The 13119-nt window shown below is 35.6% G+C and overlaps 2 protein-coding genes across 4 annotated transcripts; one reads left to right on the top strand and one right to left on the bottom strand.

Annotated features, from left to right (window-relative positions):
• The first annotated feature begins 386 nt into the window (after positions 1 to 386).
• On the top strand, positions 387 to 9862 carry exu (maternal protein exuperantia). 3 transcript variants are annotated; one of them, XM_073090177.1, is made up of 10 exons: positions 387 to 405; positions 2184 to 2362; positions 4126 to 4278; positions 4746 to 4888; positions 5213 to 5418; positions 6196 to 6331; positions 6875 to 7023; positions 7658 to 7800; positions 8200 to 8296; positions 8875 to 9862. In XM_073090177.1, the coding sequence occupies exons 2-10, from the start codon at positions 2204 to 2206 to the stop codon at positions 8910 to 8912; spliced, it is 1224 nt and encodes a 407-aa protein (XP_072946278.1). In that variant the 5' UTR covers positions 387 to 405; positions 2184 to 2203; the 3' UTR covers positions 8913 to 9862. The 3 variants fall into 3 exon arrangements, with proteins under 3 accessions (XP_072946278.1, XP_072946276.1, XP_072946277.1); XM_073090175.1 differs by lacking the exon at positions 387 to 405 and adding an exon at positions 624 to 794; XM_073090176.1 differs by lacking the exon at positions 387 to 405 and adding an exon at positions 832 to 1051.
• A 66-nt stretch (positions 9863 to 9928) lies between these two features.
• Positions 9929 to 13111, bottom strand: Ski6 (exosome complex component Ski6). Its single transcript, XM_073090178.1, has 6 exons — positions 12784 to 13111; positions 12507 to 12579; positions 12090 to 12226; positions 10942 to 11146; positions 10173 to 10267; positions 9929 to 10026 (listed from the first exon to the last, which is right to left on the bottom strand). The coding sequence occupies exons 1-6, from the start codon at positions 12952 to 12954 to the stop codon at positions 9955 to 9957; spliced, it is 753 nt and encodes a 250-aa protein (XP_072946279.1). The 5' UTR covers positions 12955 to 13111; the 3' UTR covers positions 9929 to 9954.
• Positions 13112 to 13119: the final 8 nt, after the last annotated feature.

The raw sequence follows: 13119 nt of genomic DNA, 5'->3' as shown, positions 1-13119 counted from the left end.
CATGATTGCTAATACTATTATTATTGTTATAACGTTATTATCCAAATCGTATAAACAAAAAATGATCGATTCTTCCCTATTTATTATGTTAACTGATTGAATGATTACAATAAAAAACTAAAACACATTTTTTGCTAATATTCTGAATTTATAAAATAAGTTATAACAACCTCACAAGTAATTTGCCAAAATAATAAAAGTAACAACAAAAAACTTTTGAAAAAAGAATGATTAAATATTTTGAGTTTTACTTAAATGACACATTATTCATAATAAATTATAAATAAAGTAAAAATATTATAAAAAGTATTACGGATTTTATATAATGAAACTATAAAGTAATTTTAATTGTACATATTATTAATTTTGCTTCAATTAAAGTTGCTTCAATACTTAACGCAAAAGGTAAGAATGCCTTACTGTGCACTTCGCAAAATAGATACATATGTAATGTAATAACTTATTTTTAATAAAATGTAAATAGTACCTAATTGGCTATATTATATTTCAAATTATTTTTTGTGTTAATTGAATTCTGGGAAAAAATATGTATAATTGTATCGATTTTCTCATAAAAGATAAGACTCGATGCATTCACTGTATATCGATTTTTATTTAAAAGCAACAGCTTCATGCAATCCCTATTGCGTTTTGCCGAATTGCCGCACACGTGCTAGAATTTGTGATATTTTTTACTAAATTATTCCATTTATTGGACTTTTACAGTCTTTAAGTGTTTCTTATTTTAAAGATTTAATTAATAACGCCAGTTCGTGGGGCATCAGACTTGAAAAGTGAGTTGATGGTTGTATTATTTTGACAAAGTGGGGTGGGGCAAAATGTCTGTAGAAAAAGAGCGCCACGTGTCCTAATTTTTAATTTTTCCTTGCTTTTCCTTATATTTCTCGACTTATTATCAACGTTGATAGTTCTATTTGCTTACTCTTGTTTTCTTCGCGTGAGAGTGCCGATAACCGGGTGGGAAACTGTACAAACTTTATTTCAGTCTCACATGATCGATTATTTTCAAGTGACTTTTTTCCATAAAAAGGTGCAGTGTGGAGTTCTAACTTAACATGTGTTCGATTATAAGAAAAGGGTTGCATGCCGGTCCTCCGACTTTTAATGTTCTGCCACAATTTTCATGTGAAAGGTTCTATAGAAAAAAATATTGGTAAACTAACGCCGTAACCTGGGAGATGAATCATATAACCACAAAATTGGTTTATCGTTGTTTTTGATGTATCTACTATATTTTACACATTTTCGTAATAATAGATAATCATGCATGTGTGTGTTTTTTGTATTATAATCGTAACATTTATATTATCATGTTTTTAAATGTGTTTTTTTTATGGGAAAACAAATAAGCACAACAATGCACCCCCTAATAAGTAGCTATGCTTAATTTTGTTCGATTTTCTTATTATAAAATATTTTGATCTACCCACATTAATCATGTGCTTAACTTTTGTTCCTTTTTTGTGAATTAATCACAAATAAGGAATCCTGTAATGGATTACAGCTGCAATCTTTAATGTCCCATATATAAATCTAACATGGTCCACACATATCTAATAAATACAGTTTGGTAAATAAGTAAGCAGAAAAAAAAACATTACTTTGTGTACATAATTGTCATTAAATCTAACATTTCATATTAAATATATTATAGGTTTTGCCAGTGTACTTTAAAATGTCTAAATTCTAAATAAATGTGTTAATGAATAGACGCTGATCAACCCATCATGTTGTCTTTTTGAAGTTAGTCATATTTTACAATTATATTTTATGACAAGTATTTGCTTCCACTACAAGTATTGTTAAGTACATAGTGATTGGATAAATAAGTACTTTGAAAGCTAGTGGAATTAAAAAGTGTTAAGTGTAAGTACTTAAAAAATAAATTAATTCAAATTCCTATTATAATATTCATTGAGTAGTATGGGGAAGACCAGACAAAAGGGGATACTATGTGTTTCTTAGTTTTGTTTGTTTGGTATATCAGAATATAATAGTTCATTTGACATTCCATACAAATAATAACATGCATATTTTGTGTATTTTAGTACTGCTATGATTTACCACTAAGTATTTAAAATATTATACAAAAAATGCCTTTAGATTGTCATTTGCTTTTGGCGTACAATTGTTTTTAATCTTTTCACTATTTTGTCCACCAGTTTAGTAATAAAGAGTGTTCATGGCAATGGTGTCAGAAGCGAAGGTGAATGGTGGTGAGATGGAAGCTCCAGCAGAGCTGCTGCCAGCGCTGGCGGAGAAGCCCGCTGGTCTGCCGCTCGGCAAGTATGTCCTGGTTGGCTGGGACATGGACACTACTGGCAGGAGACTTATTGATGAGGTTTGTAGTCCAGTAATACAGTAGTTTTCAAAATAATAAAAAATATACTTTAAAAACTAAATCCCACGCTAAAATCGCACAAGAAAAATTGTTAATCCTGATTCCTGATGACCCTGATAAGGGGAATGGGATAAAATTATTGAAATCGTGAATTGTCATCGGTTTTTGATAATTGTTCAAAATTTTAAATTAATCGTATTGTTCAAAGTAGGTAAAAATCGAGTTCAAAGATTCCATTATATACATAGATACAACCCAAGCTAATAAAAGCGTGGTAAAAAGATTACAAATTATGACAATTTAAATGAATGAAATATTAAGATATTTCGTTCATTTAAATTGCCATATATTGTATTATACATACATACATTTATTACTTATAATATATGTATAATATTATATTTAAAGTAAGTATTATAATGTTTATGTTATTTAACACTTGCTGCAAAATTTTCTCCCTTCACCTTCCCTGACTGGTATAGGACGCAATCAGGCATTATGTTTGCACTTTTGTAGCTTAACTTTCTGTTAGTGTTACAATAATAAATAAATAAGTGATCATTTAATATTCAGTTTATAATATAATATTGTGTTCAGGCATATTTACTCAGTTTAGTCTTTATAACATCCATTTCTATTTGGTTATTTTACTTTTGTACATACATTCCATAGCTATCTGCTTATAACATCTCAAAAACAATAACAGTAGCTATATATAGCAGTACATAATATTTCATTACGACTTTATTTCTCTTTTTGTATTGTGTGATATTAAATAAGAAATTGAAATAAAAACAATAAATTCAACAATAAAATTATTTAATGGTGTTATCAAATGTATATAAATTACCTGTTAACCAAATCACTTTGCTTGAAGATAATAAAATGATATAATGATATGATTCATAATAATTATCTATTCTGTTGTTTACCTGTATTTGCTTTATTTAAAATGACTTCATCATTCTTAACATATTATATCACTGACTTAAATACCTATTTTATAAAGAGTACATAATCATGATTTGTTTTGAACCTTGGGACATTAACAATTTTAGTTTTACATTTCATCCTAAATTTATTGTCTTTAAATATATTTTAATTCTTAGGGTGTAAATCAAAATAAAATAAAGATAATGCTTTCTATACATGCTCAATAGTTCTATCATTCAGTACTTTTATTTGAAATTTTATTTTATCATATTAAAAAAAACTTTTGTTAGTATCTATATATAATATTATAAGAGAGATATTTCCCACTATATTTACACAAAAGATCAAAAATTTACCCCATGTTCTTGATAATTTCATTTTAAGAGAGAGTTATATAGAAATAAAATTATATTTTCAATAGACACTAGAGAAATAGTGTTATTGTTTTATTTCAAATTACTTTCTTAATCCTTTCAATTTTCATACTTTAATTTATACTCATATCCTAATTTTCAATCAACTTCAAAAAATGAGGTTCTGTATTTGATCTATGTACAGTTCGCGCCAAACTGATTTTCTTAAAAACGACTCAACCAATTTGAATGTAGTTTTAGTTTTTTACGTTCCTATTTCAACCGAGAATACAATATCGTCGCAGATATGTCATCGTATCGTGTGCTATGGCGACGCGATTCATTTCTATATTCAGAGCGGACTAGCAGTTTTACGCGGACTATATGTGCGCGATTTTCTCAAAAACTGTACCAACCAATTTGCATGGAGTTTTGGGACGTTCCATATTTGAACCAGTACGTACAATATTGTCACAGATATGTCAGATAGCTGCGTACACGCCGAAGCAGACGTACTCGCAGTACATAATGCCGTACGGCGACCTGCGGCCCGGCGCTCGTCGGCGGCACAACGTGCGCGTCGTTACCGTCGGACGGTATCGGATGCTCAAGGACACCATTACGCATAAGGTAACACATACTACATGCTCTTTTCCTAATCATGTATCTATATGTAATTGGAGGAGAACATTAAAAGATTGGAGTAGAATGGCTAGTTACTGATGTCCTACATACAGCCCTTTATGAAGACACTTGAGAATAAGGAAATATATAACAACTTCATTGCTTCAATTCATGTATTTGTTATACCTTAGCAATCTACCTATTAGCTGTTAAAAAGTCACTGTTAAACTTGGCCTCCATAAGAAAGGTGGGTTTAACGTAATTCAAAACACAAGGAAAGACACTGCAGTCTATCACTTGGTTTGATTCATTTAGTACTTCCTTATCTAATTTTAGGATAGGTGAAACATTCTAATATGTTACTATGTTACCTTCTATGTAGTGTTACATTAAATATGTAATACAAAAATTCGGGCTAAATGCTCATTTACTACAAGAATATCAAGTAAAGTCTACAATATTATCTATTGCAGATATTGAAAACAAAGTCTGAGATTTCGGCGCTCACGGACTTTTTAGACTGGTTAGAGAAGGAAAAAGGTGACGGCAGCATTATCCTGATCTACCACGAACCTCGCCGCCACAGCCCTACCATGCTCTTGGAGGCTCTCACCCGGTAATTTTAATTCTGAGATCTTTTTAAACCTTTTAAGTCATTAGATTTCTGTTTCTTTTTAAAAAAGCTTATCCCTTGCAGGCACTGAAGGCCTTTCAGGAGGCAGTAAAGGGCTTATAAAAAATCTGAAACTAAGATTGCAATGTTTCAACAGAAAAATAATGATTTAATTTTTCATCTACTTTTTCTGTGGCATTTTTTTTTTGCTTTCGCCGATCTGTATGGGGCATTGGTAAATAATTGACTCTAAGTGTGAGATACACAAATTAGCTTAATTGAGGATCTATTATAATGTGAATTTGTCACGTGCGTCCTCTACCCCAGGTACAAGTTGCTGGAGCGTTTCTCGTCGATCGTGGCCGGTTTCGCGGACAGCTACGCGCTAGCAGCGGACAAGTGCAAGGCCACCGTTAAGTCTGTCTCGCTGCGAGTGCTCGCGCGAGTGTTGCTCGATGCGGACGCTCTGGCTGTGGATAGCGCGCTCGACCGCGCTACAGCTGCGTATCGTATCGTGGAACATTTGGCGCAGGGTGAGTGCTTCACGAAACTAATATGAATACTGTTTTAAAACACCTTACACTAACACCTTAAACTAAGGGCAACAAAGGAGGATGTAATGCTTAATGGCATTCTTTGTCAGTTAACCTTGGGTGAACGCAGCCATATGAGTTAGGCATTTACACAAAATTAACATAAATATACAGGGTGAACTTTTCAAATGGGCCCTCAGGACCAAATCCGAAACCATAAGGATTAGCTCAAAATGCTGAAAGACGTTATGAGACCGATTTTGATAAAAACTGCAACTACATGTTAGTTTTTTAAAATATCGTTTTCCCTAGCCGGGAAACGAACTCGTTCATTTTGAAAAATAATACACTATATTATTCCACTACCTGATAGTGTCGCTTATAAGGATAAAATCTGGGAAGTAATGTTATGTGACAAATGAAAGAAGGAAAATTTTGCAGAAAACACATATTTTTTTCATACATTGGCATTCTAAATCTTAAAGATTATATGTAACATATGACTTATGTATAGTCCTTAAGGATTATACATAAGTCATAACATCGAAGAATTACTTGATACCAACTAATTCTTTGATGTTATGACTGTGACATATGGCTAAGTATGTGAAAGTATGTGGCATCTCAAATGAGCTGGATGTCTATTCTGAGTCTGAGTGTTGTATGCGTCTGTGTGTTCATGGCACCTACGATACGCAATCCTAGTGTGGGGCTGGGAGTGTGGAAAGCGTGTTGTTTTTGTTTAAAACGATATAGCAATAATGATTGTGGGTGCAGGCGAGCAGCAGGAGGTGGGCGCGGGCGGCGAGGGCGCGGGCGCGAGCAAGGACATGGTGGAGACGGCGCGGCGCTGGGCGCGCCCCGTGCGCACGGAGCTCGACGTGCTCGCCAGCCTCAAGACCATACTCGAACGGTAACGCACGCTCACTAGTAATGGATTGATTTTTCTTTTTATAACATAGACATGTGACCTTGGGGGTTTAGTCACATCCAAATCCGTTAGCCACGAATCTGATGAAGTTCGGTCACACATTTGGATGCTTAAAATGGAAGATTCCATGAGAGATTAATACCTATGGGGCAGATTACAGGTTCACAAGAGATAAAATAAAATGTTAAAGTAGAAAATAAACTTGCGAATTTATAAAGCTGTATGGAATTAAAAGTTGGTAGAACAAATATTATTTCGACTATGAAGATACTATTGATATGCTTATTTTAAGCATGAATTATGTATGCATTTCAGTGGAAAGGTATACATGTGAGGTATTTGTATAAGTGCACAGAAGTGACAACATATCTGTCATGGGCTGCAGATAGAAGTTCTTATCTGGAGTTGATTACAGGTGTCAATGTGTGGCCACTTACCATTAGATGGACTGCATGGTCTCCTGCTACTCCTATATTATAAAAAAATTCAATACTTAAGTAACGTACGCGCATGTTCCCCGTGCAGCCAGAACACGTTCCGGCCGGTGTTCGCGCCGCTGCTGCGCTCGTCGCGGCCGGAGCGCGCGCGCCTCACGCAGCTGCGGCGGCTGCTGGCCGACGCGGGCCTGCTCTACGACCAGCTCAAGGAGGCCTGGCACCAGCAGCAGGTGGAGGGTGAGTGACGACATCTCACATTGAAGGGGTTATACTCGCCTGGTTAGGTGATCATGCCCAGGGAGTGACCGTGCTCAGACAGTCTCAGTTCGGAGCTTGTATATGTGTGAATATATGCTATACAAAATGTTATGAAAACTTCTATAGAATGCCATCTTTTAATCATCTTGTGGATAATCGCCACAGCGTGATACAGAAGCCCCATCTCTTGACGAGTTGCAGGAAGTCGCCATAACATAATACCGCAAGTTATTGACTGTCGTAAAAGCAACTGCATTTCTGTTTTTATATGTTGAGGTGTAAAAAGCCTAACACTCTTCACTCGACACATTGTTACTCCTAATGGTTAATGTCCAGACATTTTCCTAATATTATCAGTATATTATTAGTATAGTTGGTAATGAAAAGTATGTCTGTATTAAAAATTTAGAAATTTCGCCTTAAAAATACGGAGCAATTCATCTGATCAACCTCTATTAGAACAACATGCTGTAAAAAGCATTTCAAAATTATAGTAGATGCAGGGTACTGATCACTTCGCATAAAGTGGCACTAACATCATCACTATTCCCATCATTAATCCTACCTGAACTTTGAGAACGAATTTTAAAACAATATTTTGGTCAATTTACAGGTTTAGAAAAACAATTATCGGCGTTATCGGTGTCTGCCAAGAAGGAAGATGTAAAGGAACTGATTGATATATTCGACTGTCATTTTGACCCAACCAAAGCACCCAAAATCCCACAGCCGAGAGTCATGGTTAATAGGAACAGAGTAAGTTCAATATGGTATTAATTATTTTATTTGGAAGACTGTGTAGATTATGATTTTTTCTGGCTAATATATTACTTGTAAGCGTAGTCCAAAACGGTGTACCTTATGATCTGGCAAATAAAAATTAGCATACATAGCATTTTGAATTAAACAAAAATATCACAGATAGTAAAGATAGAATAGTTTATTAAACAATAATTATTATTGTTGCATGCAAGTTTATCGCGTGTTCAATCATAATTATGTTCAAGCACAAATAATTGGTTTGATGGTATACATGGTCACCAGATTAGACAGTAGTCAGAAACGCGTGGTTATACTGTAATTATTCCAATTATTACTTTATTAAACGAATTCTATTGTTTATTTAATAATAATATAAATATATAATGTTTACAGGCAGTGACATCGTCAGCCGGTGAAACTGCCGAAGCCGATGGTAGCACTAGTGAGACACAGAGCTCACCGCACAATACTCCTAACAAAATAAATAATGGTTAGTATGTTCTTGCAATAATGTATCATATTCAATCTTAAAGTATTTAGAAGTATTTGCAAATGGTTAGGGTGACAGAGTTTTCATATGAGGTAGACTGGCGGAAAACCACGAAAATAATGGTAGTAGTTCCACGCGCTACCGCAAGAATCAGCATTTCGAACGCGCTTATATGGTAATATATTATAATTTTACATAGGCATATGTAAAGAACATTTTTTTTATAATATAAAAGTAGCAGACGAGCATGCAGTCCACCTGATGGTAAGTGGTTACTGCCGCCCATGGACATCTGTAATCAACCCCAGATGGATTAGATATTCCTACCTGAGGTCGGCCACAGATGCGCCGCTACCCCTGAGGACTTAGCTGGAACGCCTCGGAAAAGTGTGTCTCCCTTACCACACCCTTCAAACCGGAACACAGCAACGCCTAACACTGCTGTTATTAGGTAGAAATAGGTGTGGCGGTGGTGCCGCAGGAGTCGAACCACAAAGGGTTCTACCACCTTCAAAAGATATGCTATAGATAATGTGTAACTGTAAGTACTATAACTATATGAATGTTCTTTGTTACAGAAGTGGCCGCTAGCGAACCAGCCCGCGCGGCCAACTAACGCCACGCCCTGCAATCAAGCTTAGACTTTTCTACCACATTACTATCGTTTAGCAGTAACAGAGCCATAGGAATGTGACAAAACATTTATTCGCATTATTAATATACAATTAGGTTAAGTCTCCTTTGGAATTGAATGAAGTTTTGCATGCATTGGTGAACGAGTTTTACACATGTTTTTCTTTCTTTAATTTTGTCTGTTGGAAGCCCCATTTTATTAGCAATTTGCTTTACGCATAAAGTTTTTATATATACATGAATAGATTGTAATTGTAGTTGAGTGCCTTAGCAACTCACTTTTTGTATATCCGCATATTGAAATGTGTTTATGTCGTTAACGATGTTAAGCGGAGCCGCGGGCGGTGTGCAGTCGGCTTGAAGTTAGTTGTTGCAGTTATGTTATACATTGTATGACTGTAATTATTCAAGCATTGTGATATTACAATGGAGATGTTACAAAGTACACTAAGTTTTTACTATCACAATTTTATTACATAAAATAAAGAAAGAATATTTATTATTATGTTATATTCGGTTTTAAATTGAGTTTAAAGTACAATACGTCGTACTTTTTTATTTATCAAAGTGAGTTTTTATTTATTTTAAAATGTGCGTTGTGTGCAATCATAGAAACGGATGGACTGATTTTTTTACATCCGATATTTTTACATAGTACATATTTATTTTTTCTTTCTATTTTCCTTGCATAATGTTTTAGGCTGAATGGTTACGCAATTTTTCGCTATACTAATGTGCTGATATCGCATGTCATTTTCTTTTGCCATAGAAAGGTTCTAAAGTTAAGTTTTCTTACCATAAAATAAGCTATGTAATGAAAACAGTGTGTACCTATTAACTTACCTCTAATTTAGTTAGTTTTTAACATAGACTGTACATATAATTTAATTTCATATTTTGTTCAGATCTCTAATAAATATGTAAGTCTAAAAAGTACTTTTTATTTTTACCAGCCCTTTTACCACAAAATACCTAATATTATGATGTAAGAAAAATAACTTGTTAAAATTAAAATTTCTTTTATTTCATATTGTGACCAGGTCTTGCTTTGTCCACCCCTCTGCCAAATGCGCCCTCACTGCCTTGTCGAGTATCACCTAAAAGAATTGAAATCTTTTATATGTAATGATCCAATCCTTGCAATAAAAATAGCTGTACTTCAAAAATGACAATATTAAAAAAACACACAGATAGAAGTACGAAGAATAAATAAATATATAAAGTATACACAATATTTTTTTACCTCTATATCTCGACAACCCTGTAAAGCTCTGCTCATGACCACATCATAGTAATCCATATGCAGTCTATGTGACATTTCTAATAATCCAATTTTTCCTGCAACAAAAAATAAATTTGTAACACCATATGGCAGGACTGGCAAAATGCCACGGACTTCTGGTCCGAGAGGCTGCGAACTAAACAGTGAAAAAAAAATTGTGAAAAAATGTCCCTAGGACCAAACAATCACTAAAGTAACGTATTCATGAGCGAAAGTTAGTTATGGGCCCATGCAATTAATTTACCACAGATTTCATATTATGGTGTAGTTACGCCACTGTTCTCAAGCCGAGTACGTCCCCTGTTCACTAGTGCGATCTTATTTGCTCGGAGCAGCTAAAACGCTCTCGTTCACCAGATCAATCCCTTACTTCCGGAGCAGTTGTATAACTAGTTTGTGTCCTGCAATGTTGCCGTAACGCGAAAGACCCCAACAATGCGCCTCGCGTAGGAAGATCGGCATCATCCAGAATAAATAGAGCATCGTAAAACCACGATCAGTCTGTCAAGAGTGAACAACTGATAAGAGTCCTGCGTGTACTAACCATTGGTGGACTAACGTTGTCGGAGGCTTGGGGCTGAAAGTTGAATGGATGCTCCCAGTCTATCTTTTTATCTAATAGCATTTTATTACGGAAGAGTTAGCAACTGTGTTTGGGGGCCCCCCAGGACCGGAGGCCCGAGGCGAACCGCCTCCTCTGCCCCCCTCATACTCCGGAAGAGCTACTAACCAGTACTGGGCAGACTAGCAACAGTGAGCACGACGCCGCCCGCCGCCTCCTCCACGTGTCCGACGTCTGCGAGCGGCGCGGGCGCGGCGTGGCGCCACGCGAGGCTGGCGGAGCACGCGCAGGCGTACGCGCGCAGCGGCACGCCCGCGTCCACGAGCGCCAGCGTCGCCGCGTTCACGCACGCGCAGTACGCACCGCCATCCGCCTATAAAACAAAATGATATATTTTTTTTATAACATAGGAGTAGCAGACGAGCGTGCAGTCCACCTGATGGTAAGTGACTCCTGCCGCCCATGAACATCTGTAATCAACCAGATAGGATTAGATATTCCTACCTGAGGTCAGCCACAGATGTGCCGCTACCCCTGAGGACTAAGCTGGAACGCCTCGGAAAAGTATGTCTCCCTTCCCACACCCTTCAAAACGGAACACAGCACCACCTAACACTGCTGTTATTAGGCAGAAATAGGTGTGGCAGTGATGCCGCCGGAGTCGAACCACAAAGGGTTCTACCACTTTCAATTATTAGCTATGCTGTTTTACAACTTGTTTCAATAAAGATTTTAATGGAAAATAGCAGCTCTATCGCATTTCTATTTTTTCTTTTACTAGCAATGAATGTTCGTACAGTGAGGGTACGGTTGTACATGTTATACAAGATACAAAAGCCAATGCTTTGGACTACAATTGCATTGTTTATTGAAGCAATCTCAGTTATAATTTATTCACATTAAAATTTCTTTTAGTTTTTGTATTTGTTGCCGTACCAACCATTATATACATTCTCCGTAAAAAAATCAAGTGCTATCCATTACAATTATACCTTTGACAGAAGGACAGATGGAGAAACAGCACAGGCTTAGTAATAGGGTTCCATTTTTAACAAATATAATTATTAAAAAAAATAACTAAAACTTTAGTACAAAATACCACATAAAAATAACAAAAATAATAGACGGGCACATCAGAAAGTTACATGAAGCACTTTACATTTACAGATCATATTTGATACATTTGCCAGTGATAAATAAGACTAACTTTCATTAATAAAATCATGTACATTAGTATTAAAAACAGTATACTCATTGTCTATTATATCTAAGGTATAAATAAATAAATAAATAACTACGGAAGCCAAGTTACAAACCTGTAAGACCTCAACATAGATGTCTATCTGTGACCGAGGATACAATTCAGTTTTGATTGCAGCTGTTAGAGCTTGTCTCAAATGCAGGGACATCTCCTGAGACTTGCGGTCACCTCTTGGCCTGTTCTTCCTTTCACCTTCAAACAAACAAACAATTTTATAATTATGAAACCATTCTTCTGTGTGGTTATGCTGACTATCAAATGCCACTTTTAATTAAGTTCTATATTATTGGTAAAATGTCCTGAGTAACAACTTATATTAGGCTTACTGATAAGGAATGGCCTTTTATATAAAAAAATTATAAATGAACTTTTGTATTCAAATAATATGGTAACTGGTAGATAATGGTTCATATTTTAATTCCAGCATTTGTTTCTATGCTGCTCACAAAAAATAAAAAAAACATGAGCCCACCTGTAGAAAATGTAGCCATGCTGTACTGACAGTTTACAACAACACCTTCTGTAGAAAGCTTAGACTTTGATGCCTGAAAGCCACAAATACAATTGATGTAGCGCAATCATTGAATTAAGAATTAAAATTTATGGTAGGCTAGCAATGTGATTGTGGCATTTAAAGAAATTTAGATTATAGGTAAATTATTATAACTAATCTTAAGTAATGCCTTGTTAACGTTTTAACTACAAACAGGTTGGAATTTTGGCTAGAAAAAGAATAATCTAATATTTACCTGATGAGGCCCATAAACAGCAGCTAAAACCTTCGTATTGCCTTGCTCTAAGTATGCGCTGCCGTCTGGTTGGGTAAATACTCCAAGCTTACATCGAATCCGGCGGAGTTCATTGGGTCTACGACCATCGAGGCGGAGACCTTGGCTCGACAGTAAGTCTGGGCCAGGCATGTTGTAATAGTGTTTAGTAATATTCTTACGAAGCTTTTTTGATTATGTTATGAATTTTCAAGTATCCTGAGTCAAACATGTGGGTAAACAAAACAAATAAGTAACCTACAAATGTGCGCTCAGTTGATAGTTGAGTTGACAACTGACTGACAATGACGTTTCTCG

Source organism: Epargyreus clarus, unplaced genomic scaffold (assembly GCF_041222505.1).
Source record: "Epargyreus clarus isolate Ecla_fem2 unplaced genomic scaffold, WU_Ecla_fem_2.2 ptg000032l, whole genome shotgun sequence".
NCBI classification, from domain to species: domain Eukaryota; kingdom Metazoa; phylum Arthropoda; class Insecta; order Lepidoptera; family Hesperiidae; genus Epargyreus; species Epargyreus clarus.
The sequence above is the reverse complement of the archived record's forward strand: the minus strand, read 5'-3'. Positions and strand labels throughout refer to the sequence as shown.

Excerpts from the sequence above, each read along its gene's own strand:
- exu (XM_073090177.1), top strand. The coding sequence starts at position 2,204 with ATGGCAATGGTGTCAGAAGCGAAGGTGAATGGTGGTGAGATGGAAGCT. Across the intron at positions 4,279-4,745 it reads AGGACACCATTACGCATAAG|ATATTGAAAACAAAGTCTGA; the intron begins GTAACACATACT and ends TATCTATTGCAG. Across the intron at positions 8,297-8,874 it reads TCCTAACAAAATAAATAATG|AAGTGGCCGCTAGCGAACCA; the intron begins GTTAGTATGTTC and ends TCTTTGTTACAG.
- Ski6 (XM_073090178.1), bottom strand. The coding sequence starts at position 12,954 with ATGCCTGGCCCAGACTTACTGTCGAGCCAAGGTCTCCGCCTCGATGGT. Across the intron at positions 12,227-12,506 it reads CATGGCTACATTTTCTACAG|GTGAAAGGAAGAACAGGCCA; the intron begins GTGGGCTCATGT and ends GTTTGTTTGAAG. Across the intron at positions 10,268-10,941 it reads TGCTAGTCTGCCCAGTACTG|GAAAAATTGGATTATTAGAA; the intron begins GTTAGTAGCTCT and ends TTTTTGTTGCAG.